Below are 22,831 nucleotides of genomic sequence, written 5' to 3'. Positions count from 1 at the left end.
AAACATATAAAACAACATGGTAGCATTGATTAACCTAGATCTGTAAATGAAACATGAATTTAATAACTAACTAACTAAATAAATAAATGAAGAGAAGCAAAGCAAAAAGAATTAAAGTCCTCTCTGGAAGGCCACTTCAGGCCATTTCAGAAGACCACAAAACGTTATAATGTTTTTTTATTTTATTTTATATATTATATTAAATATTTTATATATTTTTATATTTATTAGTTAAAACATAAATGACAACAACTAATTCCATGAGATATTGAAAGATTGGGGGAAAAAAAGAAAACAGAAACAAGAAATGTCTTGTCAACTACAAAGACTGAAGGCATAAATGCTGATGGAGTCCGAGACCACCACCTCATTTCAACAGAAATTCTCTCGGGTTGAAGCTGGCTCCATCTGGGTGCTCATAACTTATAATCCATTCATTTTCATGCACCTTTATGTCAAAACACATTGCTTAAACATTATTTAAAATGTATATGAAAACAAAGAGTGTCCTGAAATCTACAAAATCTCTAGCACATACATCTGTAAATATATAGCTACAATTCAAAAACTATTTCCAAACATCCAAAACTGCAATTAAGCCAATCTGTAAAGTTAGCACAAGTCAAGCAAGGTGTAAGCATTAAAGAAAATAAGACACAGTGCACTTCAGAATGCCTTTTACCAATCAACATGAGTGCACATTAATCAACAGAGATGGTAAGAACAGATGTACTCCCTTGTCTTCTTGAGCAGAATAGCCATCCACACATAATAATTCACCCTTGCAGCCCTGTGTGAGGCACGTGCACCAGGTCTCTTGTGAAACCTGTGATGAAAGCAGCACAAAGTGTGCGCTGGGTCAGCCTAATACTGGTGCCAATGGGCCACCAAGAGCCTCGGCTGGTGGCATAATGGTCTGAAATGGGGTCCTATGGGGCCCATTGTTTACGCTGTCAGTGTGATGGGTTTAACATGTGCAGACCTGCTCTTGACAGAAAACAGGGAGAGAAGCACAATGGTGCAGCCCGTAGCATTTCAAACCTCTGCTGTCACATAGAGCAGCTTTGACACCAGCCTTTTACTCACAATAATCTTTTTCAAATGTCAATAACGTTATTTGCATATATAAAACAGTATAAATAATACATTAATGGCACAATTGTGAAATGTATATAAAAGATTATTATGAGAGTTTATGCAAAGATGATGTAAAATAATTTATACAATAGGAAACTCAGTCTAGTGAATAAATAATATCAAATGTGGAGAATAGAAACAAATGCAGACAGTAAATTAAAATGAATAAAACAAACATTGCATTGTAATTATAATCTGGATTTCCATTTAGAATTTTAATCAGATCCGAGTTTGAACTGTCAAATGAATTTAAAACTGCAAATATCAGGTCTTATATAACCCCAAATTACTCTCTAGTTTATTTTTGGTAAGTCACAGGCTGACAACAATAAACAAGAGTATTAGGTAACTTGAAAACTAAAATAAGAGAAATACATGCTTGAAAATAATATTCTGAATTAAAAGCCCTGGAATATTCACTAATGACTTAAAGTACAGTACAATTATATATATATATATATGTATAGAGAGAGAGAGAGAGAGAGAGATAGTTGTGTATCTATAATATTAGTTACTAAATATTACCTTATTTACCCATAAATGGTACATATTAGTATTAGCACCAAGTGAACATATTAGTAACTCTGGAAAGGACACTGCTACAGTGACAGTTTGGTACCTTTTTTTTTTTCTTTTTTCTGAGAGTGTAGCGCTATGAGTTTGATATTATAATCTTAATTTATAAAGTATACTCAGAGGATTTATCCTAATTTCATTTCAGGGCCAATCAAACTACACTTGCCTCGTGAATTTATTGTAATCCTGGGTTCAAAACAAGCTTGACCTTATAATTGCAGGTCTTATAAATAGCAAACAAACTTCATACTTAAGACAAAAGAAGAAAGAATCTGTTCATGAAGATGGAAGAAAGTTCTCATTTGGTAAATTTTTAACACATAATGAACAATGTATGTTGCTCATCTTGAGCGGAGTAATAATGATTATGTGCAAATGAAATATGAGTGATGGTTTTAATGGCCTTTGACTCCATGCTAGATAAGGGTCAGAGGTTTTTTTTTAAGGGTAAAACTTTGCACAGTATGACCACATTCAGTATTTTGGTCATCTGATAATCTTGCAATCAATAAAAGAAGCAAAATAACCACAAACCACTAAAAAAAGTCTGTTCCAGTTTCTATCTACCTCTTTTTAAAGTCAATGCTATTTATTTATTGCTTTTTGTACAAATGAACACATACATTTAACAACAAAGTTGTTGCTATTTAAAGTGTTGTATAGCAATAGCCTATCTATAATTTACAATTTTCACTTAATATTTTCTACAGCGACGTCAGATATTTATTAATAAATCAATTGCAAGATCATAACAACATCTAATGTGTTCGACAGCAAGTTACTCTACTAAGAAGATCGATAATTCAGTAAGTAGCAAACCCATAATGCCACAGTATAGAAGAATCATTCGAGGAGGAGGGTGGGGTCAAGAGCACTGGAACAGGTTAATGGGTGATATTATAACATAATTAAAAATATATATAAACATAAACTCAAATGTTACTGCTAGTAGACTTTTGATATTCAAATATATTATTTGCTTTCTCTGTTGTTTCCGACTTTCTAAAACGCACTTGTGTACATTTGCTGACTTAATATTACAGACTACAACACCGATTTATTACATATAATAAAAACAAACTCACCCAGAAAATTGTTGCATATACGATTAAGCAGAACTTGAGAAAGAGATACGAGCACCTGTCGCAATACTTGTCATTTCCGACTTATATCAAAAAACAGAGCAATGCCTAAAAGCTGCTATGTGACAAGGTGTACAGTACAGTTGCGCGCCAAACAGACGGAGCCCAATTAAATAGGAGCCCAATTAAATAGGAGCGCAATAATTCTGACTAAAATATAAATTTCGCTGAAATATTTGTAGTTGGACAATAAATGTGACATGTAGAATTTTAAACCTTCAAGTAAGTCTGTTTTTATGATAGCACTGACTGTAAAGTGACTGTAATGTGGTAATCAAAATAGCCTAACACAACTCTGTGCTTTTGTTCTCATTTATTTTCATTTTTAGTTTAGTGAATTTAACTTCCGCTTTAAAAGCCTTATTTTTGTTTTTAGATTGCAATGTTACAATGTTAGAATGAAATGTGATTTTAACCCTTTTTGCACGTAATATAAAGGCTTACGGTTACGTTCACTTTGTTTTCATAGCCTTTAATATATATTGTTTTGTTGGAAAACATTGGGCGGTAAGTGAAATTTATACATATATTAAATACACATTTTTAAAATACAAATACAAAAACGAAAATACTGAGATATACCGTATATCGCAAATCGGCCAAAAAATACAGAGATATGAATTTTTGCCCATATTGTCCAGCCCTATTTAGGACACAAAAGTAGAGTGCAAGTGTCATATTACTCTGAGAACTGCGCCCACTGGAGGGAAACATAATCGGCGACAAGACCATTCATTATTTTTAACCATGTTAGAGGATTATTTCACCACCCCATAGGCGGAGCATGTGTAAGGCCAAGGGGACTTGGGGCAAAAATGCCACTAAATTGGACAAAAATGCCCCTGCACAAACAAATTAAATCTATTACGTCTGTTGCTAGCAAAGTGAATATGAATAGACAGTGTCGATTGCGGCATTAAATTAAGATCTGCTCATGTTGCACCTATTTCATTTTAGCTGTTTTTACAGTGTTGGGCATTTTAACCAATCACACACAATTCTGTTGAGTTTAGGAATGTAATGGCCAATCAGAAGCGTTCAGATGCACTGTAAAAAATATGTGTAATTTTAACTGTAAAATTTTGTAAAAACGCTACGGAAAAAAACTGTTAATAGGTTAACAGTAAGTTCCCGTACTATATACAGGGAAAAACTGTAAAATATCTAACCAGACATTTCATGCAATTTTACAATAAAATGCTGTTAATTTTACAGTTTTTAGAAGTAAAAATAACGAATCAATGTATAATTTACAGTCAAAATCTGTAAACTGATATTCCCAGAATTCCCTGCATGACACTCCACATTTGAAAGTATTTTGTTTAAATAGTTTTTGGCCATAAATGTGTTTACAGTTTTTCTGTATTTTTTACAAAATTATTCTGGCAACCACAGCTGCCAAAATTATTTTGTAAAAACTACAGAATTTTTTTTACAGTGGAGTCATCGTTGAAACAGATCAGTTTTGTTGAGTGTGCGCGTGTTCGCTGCCTGAATTCCGGACTCTTGCGAATTCTCTCATCATAAACAACAAAGCGCAGATGTACCTACAATGTAAGTAAGAGATTCATTTCACAGTGTATACAGCTTCAGTGATTATAAGGATAGTTTTTTTTTTAGAGTGCTTAAACTCGCGATAAATCAATGTTAGTGATAATGTCACTTTCTAGGCTATATATAATTTATTCGCTGTTTGAATAACCGTGGAAAGGAAACGTTAGGTTATCAATTTCTAACGTTTTTATTAAATTGTAATCGTGTTAAATACAAATTCAGTCCCATTAAACATTTTTTTAGCCTAAACTCATGTCTGGTCCTTGCCTAAAAAGACGGGTATGATGTTTAATAAATTTGGCTGCTTTTAGCCCTACCCTGGAGTTGGTTCACCCTCCGCCTATGCACCACCCTATGTGAATCTGAGAGGAGGAGATATATTAAGAACCCAAATTTTATTGGTCTATGTCAGTGCCCCTTTTCCTAACCTTCCTTTTGTTTGAGAAATGATCCAACTGAACGGCCCAACGTGAAATACCCCGACATCTACAACTATTTGCCTGAACTCACACACTAAACACCAGTTTTTGGTCATTACCAGTTGTGCTGGTTAGACCCTGCTCTGGAGTAGGAGCTAATTTGGTTCTCGAAAAAGGCAGTCCGGTACTAAAATCGCACCCAGTTCCGGCGGTGCGAAAACGCCAAAAAGTGGGTAGTTCCACAATTAGTTCTGGTACTATGAAAAGGTTCCCACGGTGCGAAAGGCCCTATTGTCACATAGCAGCTTTTAGGCATTGCTCTGTTTTTTGTTATAAGTCCCGCAATAGAAAGTCAATGGAGAGCGTTGGATTGGCTCGCAAAATCTCTGGCAGAAATTCCCATAAAAAAATCAATCAATAAATGAATAAATAAATAAATAGGCTACATTTATTTTAGGGTAAAATGGGGTTAAGAGAGGGTAAGATGCTCTCCTTAAGAACAATGTAGATAAATTTAGCATATGCAGGATGATGATACATCAGCCAATGTCTTTAAGGGATTGCTATTGCTAATTTAGCTGTTAAATATGAAAAGTCTATAGTAACTGCACCATGCGGCCCCCACCCCAGAAAGTACAGAAAGTATGTATTTTTTACAGAAAGTAATAATAGCTTTTGATGTAATATTAATTATATAATTATTAATATTTCAAATTTTATCTGTCATTAATGTAACATACTAAATCAACTGTTCTATTTAATATTTTATTTTGATAATTTAGTTGAATAATTGAATAACCGATGACAGACAAAGCAGAATCCAAGTAAAGGAGTGTCAGGATTATGGACTATTCTGTGTGTGTTTTTGCCCCTGTGACCCAGTTTCTTCCTCATGTTGATTGTGTTTATTTGATTCCAGGTGTGTCTCGTTCCTCCCCAATTATCCTGCCTTTAAAAGCCCTAGTCCTTTCAGTTCTTGTTTGTTGGGTGTACTTGTTGAATGTCCTCCTTGATCTCGGTTTTCCTGTGGATTATTAAAGACTGTGTTATTCAAGTACTCCTTGTTTCCTCGTTCCTTGCTCCCCGAGTGAATTGTAATAGAAGACCCGACCGATACAGTTACCTCTGTTTGTACCCTCCGTTTTGTTTCTCTTTTTACTCAGTTTTTTTGTTTTCATTGTGTGCCCTATGGATCCCCTCCTTCGCCCACAATTCATCCTCCTCCTGCTGGAGCAGGGGGAAAATTCGCTCGAGGGTCATACCAGACTGTTTCTGGCTGTGGCCCATCTCACCACCTATCCGGACGACGCGCTCTGCGCGTTCTATGACGCCAGCCTCAACACCGCGTGCAGAGCGCCGTCGTCCGAAGATGGCCCTCGAGCTGAATTCGCCGCCTTTGTGGAGTGGACACTGGCGAGAAATGGATCACCGTTCCCTGCCGGTTCCCAGGAATTAATCGCCAGTGCCACTCCCGACCCAGAGCCCAGCCCACCATCTCCCCGATGCGTGGAGCGCATGCCCGAGCCCACCACTGACGGAGAGCTAGAGCCCGCCGCGACCGATGAGCCATTGCTAGAGAGAGCGACAGAGCTGAGGATCGCCACGGAGCCAGAGGCCGTGACGTCAGTCCAGGTGTGTGAGCCGGCAACAACGTCTGCCACGAGGGAGAAAGCCACGGACGGTGTGAGCACGGAGAGACCTGTTTCCACGTCCAGCCCAGAGAGGGCTCCTGTTCCCAAGTTAAGCCCAGAGTGCCCGGAGGCTCACAAATGCAAGCCCACCCACCCACTCCTGCCTCCTCCACTGCTGTCGTCTGGCAGCCCCTCTGCTTGCCCTCAGCCCACCATCATTGCGGCGCGAGCCCCGCGGGACTGCCATCCTCCAGCGTCGCTGTGGCTGGAGTCTCCCTTGACTCTGCTCCTCCCTCCATCGGCTCCACCGTGGGTCGACATCATGGCTGTGACCTGGGTCCTGCTGTGCTCTTCTTGCTCCGGGTCCCTCCTGTCTCCTCCCTGGCTCCTCCCTCCTTCGTCGCCCCCCCCTGGTCTCTGTATGCCGGCCTCCTCCCGGATATCTGTCCTCCTCTGGAACCTCCTCCCAAGTTCCCACCCACGCCTCCCTCTGTTGTTGCTACGGTGCGAGGACGCACCTTCCGGGAGGGGGCGTTATGTCAGGATTATGGACTATTCTGTGTATGTTTTTGCCACTGTGACCCAGTTTCTTCCTCATGTTGATTGCGTTTATTTGATTCCAGGTGTGTCTCGTTCCTCCCCGATTATCCTGCCTTTAAAAGCCCTAGTCCTTTCAGTTCTTGTTTGTTGGGTCTACTTGTTGAATGTTCTCGGTTTTCCTGTGGATTATTAAAGACTGTTATTCAAGTACTCCTCGTTTCCTCGTTCCTTGCTCCCCGAGTGAATTGTGACAAGGAGATTCATCTGAAAAGTAATTTACATATTTAATAGCACATTAAGAGCGAAGATGTCATAATAGCAACGCTGTGAATGCAACATTTAATGATTTCACTCAATTAACCTATAGGGTTTAATGAAAAATATCTAATTAATGGAAATAAATATTACATAAAACCCCAAGAATTAAAATAAATATTTGATTTTTAAAATAACACTAGTAACAAACAACATGCAACTTGGGGCCATGTGCAGTTCTCTGTCATCTTACCCGAAGGGAATAGAAACTTAAACTTTTACTTCACAAACCCAAAAACATTGATTTGTCCAAATATCCCTAATTAACAAATAAACACAATGATCACAGTTTTCCAGAGACACAAAATTAAAAATAGCGTAGCCATTCATCAAAAGTGCTGAGATGGAATTTTGCGCCAGTTCTTCAGGACGTCAACTAGGAATAGCCTACTGCTCGAAGTGTCCAAATAAGAGTAATGTATAACTCACTCTACTCTTCCTCCACCTGCTGCCCACCTGTCTCACTGCTCTGACAAAATGAACATATCACCTCACACAACTGGAGAAATGAGGGGTATCTAAGCAACGTCTCAGCAGAACAAGTACAGCAGACCTCACATATGCTCTAAACTGTAACATATTTCCATTAGTGTACGCTACAGGGGTTTGACCATTATTAATGACAGCAAGCTGTGCACGGTTAACTCGTCAATTGCACCAATTAAATATTTTGCTTATCGTCAGCTTTTTAGTAGAAGGAAAGCAGGATGCTGTGCGTCACAATGCGCGCTGGCAAAAGTGTGTTTCGTTCAACGTCAATGCAATGGACCCGACACACCTCCAACACTTGGCACACATTCCTTCAGTTTTTCAGTGCTATCATCCCTGCAGGCGCAATAACGCACTTCAGCAGGCAGTTTGGACACAAGGCGCACTGACCACTCACAGTTTGGAAAATCAACTGCTGCAAATGTCTAAAATACACTGGTTTACTATGTCGTAGGGACAGCAGAGTGAGTCACTCACTGGAATAAGCATACAGATTGATTTATCACCTGTGACAACGGACAACTACGATGGATACCACTTTGGACCCCCTTTCAACATCTCTTCTCTACGACGAGGAAGATGGAAACGAAACCTCTACCAATCTATTTGAGCAGCCGGACTGGCAGGTGGCACTATGGGCGATTGCATACTCCTTGATCGTAATTGTGTCCATCATTGGCAATGTCACTGTTATTTGGATCATTCTGGCACATAAACGCATGAGGACAGTGACCAACTACTTCATTGTAAACCTCGCATTTTCTGATGCATCTATGGCAACTTTTAACACTGTCTTTAATTTCGTGTACGCTTTGCACAATGACTGGTATTTTGGTTTGGGATACTGTAAATTTCAAAACTTCTTCCCAATAACAGCAATGTTCTCAAGTATTTATTCAATGGCGGCTATTGCTGTTGACCGGTAAGCAGACAACAAAGCACTTAATTGAAAATCATTGCAGTTATTTTACTACAGTGCAATTTATAAATTGCAATTAATAATATTTTTAGTTCTTTTTAACTTTACCATAACATGTTCCCATGGATTAAGATAATTAATCATCATCCTAACATGACATTAACTATGTCATAAATCAGTTACAGCTTTTAAGTTCCTGAAAACATACATTAAGTTCTTATATGATCTGTTACCCTTCTTATGGCAGCTGGTTTAAAAAAATTTGTTTTGTTTTTTTTGCTGGTCATATATTAAGAGCTGGTCCAAGCTGATCTAGGTGACCAACTACTTCATTGTAAACCTCGCATTTTCTGATGCATCTATGGCAACTTTTAACACTGTCTTTAATTTCGTGTACGCTTTGCACAATGACTGGTATTTTGGTTTGGGATACTGTAAATTTCAAAACTTCTTCCCAATAACAGCAATGTTCTCAAGTATTTATTCAATGGCGGCTATTGCTGTTGACCGGTAAGCAGACAACAAAGCACTTAATTGAAAATCATTGCAGTTATTTTACTACAGTGCAATTTATAAATTGCAATTAATAATATTTTTAGTTCTTTTTAACTTTACCATAACATGTTCCCATGGATTAAGATAATTAATCATCATCCTAACATGACATTAACTATGTCATAAATCAGTTACAGCTTTTAAGTTCCTGAAAACATAAACATTAAGTTCTTATATGATCTGTTACCCTTCTTATGGCAGCTGGTTTAAAAAAAATTGTTTTTTTTTTTTTGCTGGTCATATATTAAGAGCTGGTCCAAGCTGATCTAGATGATGAATCAGGTGGACTGACATCCACCTGGTAGACCTTGATGAAGCTGGTTAGAGTTATTTTTCCCCCCAGCAGGGATATAAACCTAATTCGGCCAAATTTTAGGTTTTGTCACTGTACATAGAGGAAAATAGCTCTAAATGCATCAACTCAAAGGCTAAAGTATAAAGCTTTTATCTGTGCTCCACCATCTACCACAGACGGTCAAAAGTAGTTAATGGTATTAGCTATGAAAAGAAATCTTAAAAAATCTTATTAATTTTGGCCCCATTTAATGATAAATAACTCATTTGTCATATAGTAATTGTCTTTAGCAATTGTCATGGTTATCTTAAAAGTGTTTTGAAAATCGTTTATATGCTACAATCTATTGTGATTAAGTGATTAGGACAATTCAGCTTTCAATGGGTCTAAATGAGAACCTGTGCACATGTAGTTCGCGCGCGCAACGTCCCCGAACATGTCAAATATGCAATTTACCTGCGGCTTAAGTAATGAAAGTCCCTTTACTGCGCGCAAATCATGCATTTGTGATATTCCTGGATAATCGATTCCAGTTGACCTAGTGACTCATGCGCAAAATGGGTAGAGACACTTCGCGCTGAGTGTGGATCGCTTTCCACATTGTGCTCTGATGATATGAATAAGAGTCTGATTTAGTGGCATTATGCATGCAGTAAATTCCGTCCAAAAAAAGCACCGTAATGCACTGAATGGCAATATAAGGGAAAGTCGACAAAGTGGTATTGGCAACCTTTTCCATTTTGTTATTCATATAGTATATGTCATATTTATGGTAGCCTACCATTTAAAGGTATACGTTCATTGTCATTATGGTGTTGTTGGCTGAAATCCACAGATATATGGCTATAATTCACCCTCTGAAGCCCAGGCTCTCCTCCACTACTACTAAAGTTCTGATCGGGGTTATCTGGACTGTGGCGTTTTCACTGGCTTTTCCTCAGTGTTATTACGCCAGCACAAATTTCTACTTCCCTCGGACTGTTTGTATGGTGGAATGGCCTGACGATTATGGAGGGAAACATCAGCTCTCGTAAGAAAAATAAGACAAAAAAAATGTATCCTTTTATTCTGTATGATTCACACAAGTATTTGCTCAATTTTTACTGACAAGTAAATTGTTAATAAATTCCCTTTGAATACGCAGTAATAACTATGGTTGAGATTGCTATTTTGTGCAGCCAGGAAAACATATGATGTTAAACACAGAGTAATTTTGCACTTGTCAAAGATTTTAATGCCCATCAAAGGCATTACATAGGATTTATTATTATTATTATTATTATTATTAAATTACAGTAGAGGATTCTTACCTAAAATGTTCATTTATGTAGATTTGACTCATGAAGTGATGCTTGATCTCACTAGGTATCAGATTGCTGTGATTATCCTGATCTACTTGCTCCCTCTGCTGGTGATGTTGGTGACCTACAGCCTGGTGGGAAGGAGGCTGTGGGGCAACGAGATCCCTGGAGAAGCATCAAACCACTACCAGAACCAGATGCAGGCGAAAGGCAAGGTCAGTGATGCTAGTCTTGACTTTACTCATGTCATTTTGTTATTTATTCCAGTTTCTCCAGTCACCTAACTAAACCATGCGTCTACATGCACATTGAGATGAAGGCAGTTCTCATGTTTCTAAACTCTAAATAGATACATATCATTGGTGGCTACATTCGAAAAAAAAAAGTGTATTATCATGACCAAATGTAGTTAAGTTCCTTAAAATCTTAAAGAATCAATGGTAAAACCTTCCCTCTGGACAAAACGCTTTTCTTCTGGCAGAACAAGAAATTGTTTTGTTTTTTTATTCCTTTCACAATTTTCTCTTTTGTGTCCTTTATAGTAAACCTCTCCAGAGAGATTTTTCATTGGTGGCAGCAGATATTTATGGTTTTGGATTATAGTTCTTTGCGTTGAAAGCAAAAAAAGATTAATTCCATTTTTGCAATTTAATAAAGGTTGTGAAGATGATGATAGTGGTGGTGACGACCTTTGCAATATGTTGGCTTCCCTACCACATCTACTTCATCCTGGGGAGCTTCAACAGGGACATATACAAGCAGCACTACATCCAGCAGGTCTATTTGTCCATCTTCTGGCTGGCTATGAGTTCCACTATGTACAACCCCATCATTTACTGCTGTCTAAACCAAAGGTAAATGCACATTACATCTGAAGATGGAGAAAAAATGGTTTTAAACACATTAACATGAATATTTAGTGCAGCATTTGCATTAATGTCAGTTAACCTAGAACAGTGATCCCTAAAGTTTTCAATCCCAATCCCGATCCCTAATTTGAATCAGTATTTATTCTTCAAGAAGTCCCATTTTTAATGCACAGGAGGTTTACATCTAGCATATGTTGTCCTTCTTTAGATTCCGCTCAGGTTTTCGCAAAGCGTTCCAGTGGTGCCCCCTCATCAAGGTTTCTGAGGAGGACAACATGGAACTGCAGCACATGAGAACCTTCCACATGAGACGCAGTTATCACACTGAGACCACCAGCGTGGTGGTCCGTAATCATGTCAACGAAGCAGAAGACACCACTTCCAAACTAATCAAGGCCTGAATCTACAATATTTCAGTGATGAGGGTGAAAAACACTCGTGTTGGCTATTCTAAAAAATCAAGCACGGCCATACTTGCACATAATACCTCACAACAGAATTAGATTTTCCCTCCTATTGTTCTCTATTCAGTGGGCTTTACTGGTGGAGTATTCATCTACTCCTATGGCATAAGCACCAAGCCTGTTTTTGTTTCCGTGTTGCTGCTTGAAGTACTAGTCCTAGTATGTGTATAGATCAGTTCATTTTGTATATGCTGTATACAATACTGTTCAAAGGTTTGGGGTCATAAAGATTTTTTTTATATAAGAAATTAATACATATATTCAGAAACAATGCATTGACTTGATCAAAAATGACAATAAAGACATTTATAATTTTACAAAAAAAAATCTATTTCAAATAAATGCTCAACTTTTGAACTTTCTATTCATCAAATCATCCTGAAAAATGTATCACAGTTTCCACAAAAATATTAAGCAGCGCAACTGTTTTCAATATTGATAATAAGAAGAAATGTTAGAGCACCAAATCCGTGCATATTAGAGTGATTTCTGAAGGATCATGTGACAATGTAGACTGGAGTAATGAATACTGAAAATTCAGCTTTACAGTTTTTTTACTGTATTTTTGATCAAATAAATGCAGCCTTGCTGAGCATATGGGAGACTTTCAAAAGCAGAAAAAATATTACGACCCTAAACCTAAACAACAATTTACCATGTTAATTCATGCACCACAATAGAGCAATGAATGTTTTAAGCTGTAAATATTGGTTAAATGTCAAGTGGCATCTCTAAATGTAAAAACAACTGCAAAATCAGCATTAAACTGGTCAGAGCATCTGTACCCTAGGTCAAGAGTATGGATTGCTTGAGATATACAGTCAAGTGTAAGCAGGACAATGACTGTTGGGTTGAATTGACAGTGTTGGAAAAAGAGAGACAAAATTAGGTGGGAAATCTGTGTTGCCTAATTATCTATAGTGGTCGAAGAAATTAAGGCCCGGTTTCACAGACAGGGCTTAGACTAAACCAGGATTAAGCCAATGTTCAATTAGGACACTTAAGTAATTTTTATAACCGTGCCTTAGAAAAAAACATTACTGGTGTGCATCTTGAGACAAAACAAGGGCACTGACATATTTTAAGATCAATCAGTACAAGATTCTTTCAGTTGAAACAGCTCAAATTTACATTTTAGTCTGGGACTAGGCTTAAGCCTTGTCTGTAAACCGGGGGTATGTATATAGGCAAGCTATAATATTAACAAAACCAAACAGTTGTAATTCTACTGGACACGCAAGCTTACATATCAGTGGTACTCAATGTTTACAGCATGTATTATCTTTAATATACATCTGTATGTACATCCATACGCTTGACTGTTTAAAGAGAATTTAGTATGTTTGCATGAGTTTTAGCCCTGAGATATTTCATTTCAAAGTCAATTATATGTTACAAATTGATAATTAAGCTGTATGTTTTCCATATAAAAATTATTTTGTTTGTTATGCTGTCACATATAATGGCAGTGGGTAATACAAAATTCATATTTTTATTGATTTTGTTGGTAAAATCTTATAGTTCTTTTGTATGATTGTCTAGCATCTGTTTAATTGTATGATTGTTCTGTGCTGAAATCTAAGTAAAGGATATTGTAGTTACTGCATTACTAGTGCATTACATTACTAGTGTTTTGTCAAATACAAAAATGTTAAATAGAACAGAGGGGTTGGGATGTACCCCAAAAAGACAAGCCAGTAGAGAAAAAAAAGTATCCAGTAGCCAGAAAAATAAGACTTTACTACACCTTGAAGCTTCCAGTCAAAGAAGGCTCATATTTGGCTCCCTTAAGATAAAGTTTAAATCTTTATTTATTTGTGATTTTTTTGTGATATCAGTAGCCCATATAGTGTCTAAGTGTGTAAATAACAAAATACTGCAAGAAACTTAGTAACCAGCATTTTCACTGTAACAATAAGAAATATTTAGCCTGTGTGATTGGAGGATCATTTTAAAATGTAACCATTTTGTTCAGGTGTGCTTATTACGCATTACCTGGAAAATCAACTTTCAATACATTCATTCAAAATAGATATAAAAGGAATTTCTTTTATTGCACAAACAATTACCACATAGGATGTAAATACTGAACAAAAAATGCTATGGTGTTTGGGCAACCGTGAAGGACACCACATAACACAAATTGAGTTGATCAAAATATTTTTATGGTTTTCTCCTATAGATTTTTCCAGGAACATCTATTTATATAGTGCAACTATGAAATAGTACAAAATCAGTGGATGCTAGACCTCAGTTACCAAATAAGGCATGCATTCATCAGATCTCTGAGCCACTACACAGATTCACTCACATCAACTACACAGGATCACTCACAAATAACCAGCCAGGGCACACAGAAGGACATTTACTGGGAACATACACACACAGCAAAAAGCTGACAAAAGCAATACACATGATACAATTTGCTAACTTCTTCGGGAATGAGAGGGTAAGACTATTTCAGAGAAAGTGGATACGCAAAGGCAATCGGTTTCCTGTCCTTGTTCATTTGTACGGCGACCAGTATTAGGGGCTTGAATTACGCAGGAAGGCAGCTGGGACTGCGAGACTGAACTTGCATGTCGTCGTCTATTAGACCGTGACCAATGAGGGGGCTGTTATGATTAGCGAATGCTCCTTAAATGTTTTGCAATATTCACACCACAAACTGCCACACAGACAAATGACAATATGCAGAGGTTTGGAATTAGCTTGGCATAATCGCAACAAAATACCTTCTTCCCCTCAGGTATCCATTCCTGTTATGTCTACCATCAAATATAAAAATAAAATAAATATCTTCATATACTTGGTCAAATATCTTAACTTTAATGTTTGTAATGTGTTTACATTTCTTCCCTTTTTCCAATATACATCCATAAATACTTTAACAACAGTTTATTATTATTATTATTATTATTATTATTATTATTTAACAGTTTAACATATAGTTTGGGTGGACACAGACAGACCAACCCCTAATAACACACAAAGACATACACTGAGAAAAGCTGACGGGAACATGTAGGAGTGAAATACAAAGCAAAGGGGTCAAATCACAGCTCTGGGCATGAGCAGAAGAATGTTCCGGATCGTGGTGGATGAGAGCAGAGTCACAGCTGCGAGTGGAAATGTATAAGGTCTGAGAGAGCTAGAGAAGGAGCTGAGGGCTTGTTCGACACAGGGTTCAGCTCTTTTGTTCTTGCTGGCGAAGGCGGCACCCAACGGCGGTGATCAAGGCGGCACCTTTCCCGCTTCCATCTTCTGAGAGAAGGAAGTTGACGTTGCAGTTGGGGGCAAGCTCCTTCACAGTATGATGCATTATCCGTGAGAAACTGAAGAGAATAATGGGGCATAGGTCAGGTACCACATTTACGCCCATCACTTGGAAATAAGTACTGTACTTACATCACAAAAGCTTTTAAAAATACATTCATTCTGCATGTACTTACTGTGGATGGAGCTTATACAGAGTGCCATCCACCCCAACAGTGATGTCTAGATGGTCCAGACCACGATTCTCCCGGATTTTGTCTACAATAGCAGCCATTCCTGCTCCACAGATCTGGGCAGCCCGGCGGGAAACAGCTCCACACACTTCCTTGACGATAATACTGTCGTCACATGTGCTGTCCAGGCCCAGATGCTGCAGAATGGACCTGACTTGCAGTAGCGCCAAACGGTCACTAGAGGGAAGAAACTACATTTCAGGCCATGACCATTAAGCAGTTTGAAATGTTTCTAAATAGAATGTATTTTAGCATTTCAGTATGTCTGGTTTTCGTGATGAAATGTGGCAATGGAATCTGAGAAACCGCTGCAGTACCTCTCAATTTGGGAAAGGAACTTGGTTTCGAAGATACTCCTGGTCTTTAGGGTCTCAGTGATCTGTCCTCTGAAGAGAAAGCCACGCTTTGTCAAGTCAATCAAGATGTTCCGTACAATCTCACCCAGGTACATGCCACTGCACATCTTCTCATACCTAAAAGTGAAAAAAATAAACTTTCAATTTTTAGATTATAAATAAAAAACATTATAAAAATATAAAATATTGTACACTTTCTTTCAAAATGTATGGGTTGATTCAATTTTTTATGATTTTAAAAGCAGTCTCTTATGCAAACCATAATGATGCATCTATTTAATAAAAAATACAGAAACTATAAATAGTATTATTGTGAAATATTACAATTTAAAAGAATATGCAGCAACACTATAAATATTTACCGCATCTGCATTTACATTCTTAAATTATGGTACAAACAGTAGGCTCCTCATCTGATCAATTCTTCCAGATTTGCTTTCTTAAACATTTGGATCAATTTATTTTCAAAACATTTTTTCTTTTCCTCACACTCGACTGGGTAAAACTGCTCACTTTTGTTTGCCGGCATTGAGGGAGAGATCATCCACAGCATTATCATACTGAGTCCTGATGTCATCCAGGCAGCCATTATCTCCAAATGCTCCCCACTCCATGTTCACACACATCCTGCCGTCCACTCCATCGACCGTCTCAATGTTTCGCGTTTCCTCCATGTAGCAGGCATTGCTACCCGTACCTAAAAGCACACGTAGCATTTTCTCTTAACTCAAATGTTTATAACACTCTTTAAAATTTAGAGTTACAATTTTATTATTTGTTGTCACATTTGATATATTGAATAATATTTGATAATACATTGTATTGTATTTACCTGCAATTAACCCAACCTCACATGTGGGTTCCTCATATGCACAGGTCATCATTGTACCCACTGTGTCATTCACTATGGCTACAACGTCCAAATCAAACTCCTGTACATAATACACACACACAAAAACATCACACATGGATCAAGATTTAAAAATGAATAACTCTTTCAAATCTTGTGTCATCTTGCCATATTTGTGACATTATGCCATAACTCACCTCTCTTCTTTTGATCGCCTCTCTAAGGAGGCCGACAACATCTTCTCCTTCACAGTCTGTGGCTTTAAAGCCCTTTGTCCAATTTACCAGAATTCCCTGTATCCATCAAAGCATGAAAAATCATCAGGATTTTATTCAATAGATGAGCAAATGAAGCTGAATGAGCAAACAGGCAGCTCACCGCATCCAGACTAGTTTGTCTGCAGGGGAAGGAAAAGGTAAAACCCAGAGGCAGGCGGGCGTTCTTCATCCCCATATAGTCCAGGAAGTCAGATATGCAGTACACAATGTGATCAAATAGCTGCAGGTAGTGTGGAACAGCAATTAAAATCATTTAGTGTTGAAATGTTGCCTTTATTTAGAGATAAAAAATTGTTATTAAGCATTAAGTAGTCATTAATCAATAAAACAGCAAAAATGGGAATATTGTGAAATAGCATTACAATTTAAAATAATAAATTCCAATTTCCAATTAAAATAAAAATTCCTAAAGCTAAATTTTCAGCAGCTATTACCCCAGTCTTCAATGTCACATGATACATACAACTATATAAAAGATGCTTTTTGAGTAAGTCTAGTCTTTTAACTAGGTGCAAATATGACTACACACCTCCTCTCCGGTGCCTTGCATTACTTCGATGGGAATGGCGTAGATTTTATTATGCATCTCCACAGTTCGTCTCTTGCCACTGCGAATCTTTACCAAAAGCACCCTGAAGTTTGTACCTCCAAGATCCAGAGCCAAAAAGTCACCATTTTCTATATAAAAGAGAAAATATAGGAATACAGAGAAGTCATGAATCGTGCATAATACAAAAATGTATTAAATAATGCCAAATTTATAATTTAGACAGCATAAAGTTCCTGTGCTGTCGTTTCATTTTATTGCTCTATTTGTGAATTTTGGAAGGTTTTGAATTCTCAGCACATTTGTTCAGTATTGATATTGATTGTATGGTGAAAACACATCTGCATGCACTTTTTCTTAACTGAGTTGCATATTAAAACCCTTCACCTTAAATCACCATCAGGGATAAAATACAACATCATGTGCCTGTATTGAGTAAGCCTGGGATTATACTATGATGCAATTCAACAGGGATAAAGAGAATTTAATTTACTCATAGCAGAGGAGCAGGTGGATTTTAGACAAGATGCATGAACACATATTGCTAAATGTAATTATGACACTGCATTTTTTTTTTTTATTTTTGCAGTGAAGGAATGGCAGATTATATCTGGGGGATCACTGCATATCATTCTTGTGGTTTGTCTGCCTATTTTTAGGAAAATACACAGTATTGCTGTAGATCTTTCACCTGTTCCATCCGGGGTGCTCCGCACATAGGTGGGCAACATCCTGACGGTGGCTGTGCTTTGGGTATTCTTGCTCAATCCATTCTGGATCTCATTTCTCATTCTCTTTTTTACCTCCAGCAGTTGTTCTTTGGTCAAGCGGAACTCTGCCAGAGTCTCAGCAATCTGACGTGTCTGATCGGCCAACCGGGAAGCCCAGGCTGTGACCATTGCAGCTCCTTTGCCACTTCCACTCTCAGAGAGCAAGAAGCGAACGTCAGACTCCGGCACCAGACGACGCACAGTTTTGTGCAACCGGCGGGCATACCTGGCAGAAACAGATGGATGTGGATTAAAATGTGGATGTGTCTTATGTGTATTACTGGTAGCGAATTTTGACCGATTCTTTCTGTAGGTTACATTTCAAGTAGGTAAAATTATTCATTAAGGAACACAGTAAGTGACTTTCTTTATGAGTGAGTCAATGAATCATTTATTCAACCGATTCGTTCAGAAACACTGTTTCATTCAGGAATGAAACACCACTATGTGTTGCACGGAGAAGGTTAATTCGTGTGGAACGATATACAGCGGAGCAAGTACACAAAGTAACCAACAATGTGTCTAAAATGTAAGTTACACAATGTTAATTTCTCCAGTATTTAATTACTGAAATATCACACTTGCTGTTGAGATATTATTGCCTACATAGACCCTGAAACTGTGAAACGGGATACTGGTTGTAGTTAACCGGTCATTATACTTTTCCTTTGTTTTCTATGTAAACATGCTAGATGAATGTGTTTGACCATCACGGCACCCTCGGACGAATGCGTTTGACCGTCACAGCACGCTCGGGTCATTTGTACCAACTGGAGCGTGACACGTTACACAGCGTTCCTAAAACACTGCACACACGTAAGTTTGCCTTTGGGACTATTTTTTTCAACGGGAAAATGCGTTCTGTGTGAATAGCCCATAACTTGTTTAAATTTTTAACTTGAGCACCGCGTTTTTAGGACTCCGCGGAGCGAGTGGAACGGTAAAGGGAAACAAAAAGCGTTCTGTGTGAACGGGCACTTTGAACGCAGAGAGTGGTTAATCAAAATCGAGTATTCCAAAGCGTCACGTAGAGATCTAATGTCAAGCAAAACATTATTTGGACAGTTTTTGTATGGCGTTTGTATAAAATATAATTTCACTGATATCCAGCTTATTACCATTATTATTAAAGGCAGCTGAAAGACCGTGTTCTTGCGCAACATACTGTCCTGCTGTTGCCGTATCTCATTCGCAGTAGACTATCTCTCAAGTTTCACTGAGTACAGAACACTACTACTATGCCTTTCAGGTTTATTTAAAGACTTGCTGTCTATTCTGACATTCAGAGGCCTGTAAATTGTTGTGAATAGGTGACATGAATGGCATATCAATTTAGTCTTTAATCTTTCAACTAATCCCTCTGTGACCTTGTAACATCCAATTTAGTGTCCAGATAAGGTCAGTGAGTAGAGTGTCACAACAAATAGAGGCGCAGCTGCTCCTATGGAAACCTATTCAATGTTTATTAATAGAATTCGCCTTTGTCTGAAGAGCCCTCAAGAGGGTTCACACACTCAGGGTGTCACATGCACCTGCAGATGTATTCCCATAACCCTCTGTAATAACTTACTAAGCATGCTGGGTACATAGTATTACTGATAAGTCATGTTTTAGTGTGATTTGATGATCTGAATGTTATACTCACTGTGGATGCATCTTGTAGAGGGAGCCATCGATGCCCACTGTGGTGCGGAGGCGCGGGGTGTTCTTATTGTCCTTAAGACGTGTAAGGATTGCACCCAGAGTAGCAGCAATTAGATTTGCAGAGCGAAAAGAGACAATAGCGCAAACATGCTGCACAGCAATGCAGTCGTCTTCAGATGGCTCTACACCCAAGCGTGTCAAAATCTCCTTGGCTTTGGTAAGTCCCTCTTTGCTCCTAAAGAAAATGTGGTACTGTTGTAAGGTTTAAAATATCAGGATTTTTAGTCACAAAGGACCATTTATATTGGCTTTAAAGGAATAGTGAAGAAAATAAGGAATAGAAAAAAAAATGTGCTTACCCTCAGGGCATCCAAGATAATTTAGTTTCTTCATTGGAACAGATTTGGAGAAATTTAGCAATACCTCACTGCTCACCACTGGATCACCTGCAGTGAATGGGTGCCGTCAGAATGAGAGCTCAAACAGCTGATAAAATCATCAAAATAATCCACAACATGACTCCAGTCCATCAATCAATGTCTTGTGAAGTGAAATGCTGCATGTAACAAACAAATTAAACTAAAAAAACACCTTAATGATAGATTTGTTTCTTACAAACACAGCTTTTCATAAGGCGTTAACTGATGGATTGTTGATTGATGGAGTCGTGTGGATTACTTGTGGATTACAGTGATGTTTTTATTAGCTGTTTGGACTCTCATTCTGACGGCACCCATTCACTGCAAAGGATCCATTGGTGAGGAAGTGATGTAATGCTAAATTTCTCCAAATCTGTTCAGTTGAAGAAACAAACTCATGGATGGCCTGAGGGTGAGTAAATGTTTTGGGGGTGAACTATTTCTTTAATTTCAGCCCACTAGTGACAGTGATTAAATTTTTCAAATTAGAATTAAGTACATTTTTAAATGAAAGTTAGATAATCATTTCTAAAAAAAAATGTGTTTATAAACTCAACACTTAGATAAAACTCAAATTAACATGTATTTTAGAATGTTTTAATATACCTTAAAACGCTTGAAATGACAGAATGAAACTCATTATCGAATTAATAATGACAATAATGAAACGAATGACAGCTCACTTCTCAATTGCAGAAACATGCTTGGTTTCAATTTTTCCTTTTGTAAGCAGCTCTGGGGTGATGCGGCCCTCAAACAGCAGGCCTTCCTTAGCCATCTTGACCAAGATCAGCCTCACCAGCTCACCCATGTACATCCCACTGACCATCTTCTCAAACCTGAAAACAGCCAACACTCACGTTTACTTCTTCAAATGTTATGATAAAATAGGCTGAGATTTTTGAGAGCTTTTAAAGTTCTGTGACTTACAACTGCTTGCCGGGGTTGAGGGACCCACGATCAATCTCCCTGTCAAACTCAGTTCGGATATCCTCCAATGTGCCGTCGTCTCCAAATGCCCCCCATTCAGTATTAATACACATCCTCCCTTCATCTCCCTCCACCAGATCAAGGTGTCTGAGCTCCTCCATGTAACATGCATTAGTGCCGGTACCTGAGGGATCACAGCAGCATATGCCATGGCAGATGTTCAAGAATCCAGAAGCTTTGATTGAGCATATCAAGTATATTTGTGGTATTCACCATTGATCTGTACACTGAGGGAAGTTAATTTTACAATGTTGCTGTGAGCAAATTTTAATTTATGTGATTCAAATGGGCATTACAGCTTTACAATTCTAATTTTAAACTCTTTTGAAGTCCATTTAAGAGTCTGATAAAATATATAAAATAAAGAGATATTAGGATACATTTTTTTACCAATAATAATGCCGACTTCACAGCGCTGGTCATCAAAGCCACAGGTCATCATAGTTCCCACAGTGTCATTGACGACAGCCATGATATCTGCATCATAGTCCTGTAAGTGAATCATTACACCTTTACTCCCTCAGTAAGAAGTCTAAAATGAATATCCACCTGTATACCATTCACAAAATAAGGGATTATTTTATCACTCACCCCACGTTTTTTGATGGCTTTATTTAGAAGCTTTACTACATCCATTCCCTCAACCCCACTGGCCTTGAAGCGTTTCGTCCATGTTAGCAAAACAGCCTGTAAAAATACAATGGTAAAAAATATTGTCATAAGTTTGTATGCATTAATTGGATCTTTGACACACAGTAGTAGAACTATATAAAATGTAAATGTCATAATTTCATGGCAAACCATATAGAATCGAATGCACTGTTACCTCATCCAGTTTGGTGTGTGCACAAGGGAATGAGAACGTGAAACCCATGGAAAGCTTCTTGTCTTTAATTTTTTGTTTCTCCATGAAGTCTCCCAGACATTCTGCAACATGGTCAAACAACTGCAAGAAATAATGAGCATGTACAAAATGGAGACAATTAAGAATGCTGTCTAATGTACAATAGACTATATGATATTAAAGGGGTCATATGATGTTGCTAAAAAGAACATTATTTGGTGTATTTGGTGTAATGAAATGTGTTTATGCGGTTTAAGGTTCAAAAAACACATTATTTTCCACATACTGTACATTATTGTTTCTCCTCTATGCCCCGCCTTTCTGAAACGCGTCGATTTTTACAAAGCTCATCAGTCTGAAAAGCGAGGTGTGCTCTGATTGACCAGCTATCCAGTGCGTTGTGATTGGCCAAATACCT

General features: G+C 37.9%; 2 protein-coding genes across 3 annotated transcripts in view; one reads left to right on the top strand and one right to left on the bottom strand.

Moving 5' to 3' along the window:
• The first annotated feature begins 8,030 nt into the window (after positions 1 to 8,030).
• On the top strand, positions 8,031 to 12,405 carry LOC107743552 (neuromedin-K receptor-like). The gene is made up of 5 exons (XM_016556826.1): positions 8,031 to 8,725; positions 10,408 to 10,602; positions 10,938 to 11,088; positions 11,531 to 11,727; positions 11,951 to 12,405. The coding sequence occupies exons 1-5, from the start codon at positions 8,331 to 8,333 to the stop codon at positions 12,141 to 12,143; spliced, it is 1,131 nt and encodes a 376-aa protein (XP_016412312.1). The 5' UTR covers positions 8,031 to 8,330; the 3' UTR covers positions 12,144 to 12,405.
• Positions 12,406 to 15,012: 2,607 nt separating this feature from the next.
• LOC107743551 (hexokinase-1-like) overlaps positions 15,013 to 22,831 on the bottom strand; it is a 14,236-nt gene continuing 6,417 nt past the window's right edge. For both annotated transcript variants that reach the window (XM_016556824.1, XM_016556825.1), the window contains 15 exons: positions 22,396 to 22,515; positions 22,161 to 22,256; positions 21,960 to 22,059; positions 21,510 to 21,693; positions 21,263 to 21,418; positions 20,162 to 20,395; positions 18,438 to 18,742; positions 17,729 to 17,877; positions 17,300 to 17,419; positions 17,119 to 17,214; positions 16,904 to 17,003; positions 16,585 to 16,768; positions 16,033 to 16,188; positions 15,659 to 15,892; positions 15,013 to 15,541 (listed from right to left, as the gene is read on the bottom strand). In XM_016556824.1, the coding sequence (XP_016412310.1) occupies positions 15,394 to 15,541; positions 15,659 to 15,892; positions 16,033 to 16,188; positions 16,585 to 16,768; positions 16,904 to 17,003; positions 17,119 to 17,214; positions 17,300 to 17,419; positions 17,729 to 17,877; positions 18,438 to 18,742; positions 20,162 to 20,395; positions 21,263 to 21,418; positions 21,510 to 21,693; positions 21,960 to 22,059; positions 22,161 to 22,256; positions 22,396 to 22,515 (2,382 nt within the window). In that variant the 3' untranslated portion in view covers positions 15,013 to 15,393. The remainder of the gene's footprint in view (positions 15,542 to 15,658; positions 15,893 to 16,032; positions 16,189 to 16,584; positions 16,769 to 16,903; positions 17,004 to 17,118; positions 17,215 to 17,299; positions 17,420 to 17,728; positions 17,878 to 18,437; positions 18,743 to 20,161; positions 20,396 to 21,262; positions 21,419 to 21,509; positions 21,694 to 21,959; positions 22,060 to 22,160; positions 22,257 to 22,395; positions 22,516 to 22,831) is intronic.

This window comes from Sinocyclocheilus rhinocerous, unplaced genomic scaffold, assembly GCF_001515625.1.
Source record: "Sinocyclocheilus rhinocerous isolate Xijiao unplaced genomic scaffold, SAMN03320098_v1.1 scaffold677, whole genome shotgun sequence".
Taxonomy (NCBI): Eukaryota; Metazoa; Chordata; class Actinopteri; order Cypriniformes; family Cyprinidae; genus Sinocyclocheilus; species Sinocyclocheilus rhinocerous.
The sequence above is the reverse complement of the archived record's forward strand: the minus strand, read 5'-3'. Positions and strand labels throughout refer to the sequence as shown.

What these genes read in the sequence shown, in the direction of transcription:
- LOC107743552 (XM_016556826.1), top strand. Translation starts at nt 8,331, where the DNA reads ATGGATACCACTTTGGACCCCCTTTCAACATCTCTTCTCTACGACGAG. An exon ending in GGAGGGAAACATCAGCTCTC is followed by an intron (nt 10,603 to 10,937) that starts GTAAGAAAAATA and finishes TGATCTCACTAG; the next exon opens with GTATCAGATTGCTGTGATTA. An exon ending in AGATGCAGGCGAAAGGCAAG is followed by an intron (nt 11,089 to 11,530) that starts GTCAGTGATGCT and finishes AATTTAATAAAG; the next exon opens with GTTGTGAAGATGATGATAGT.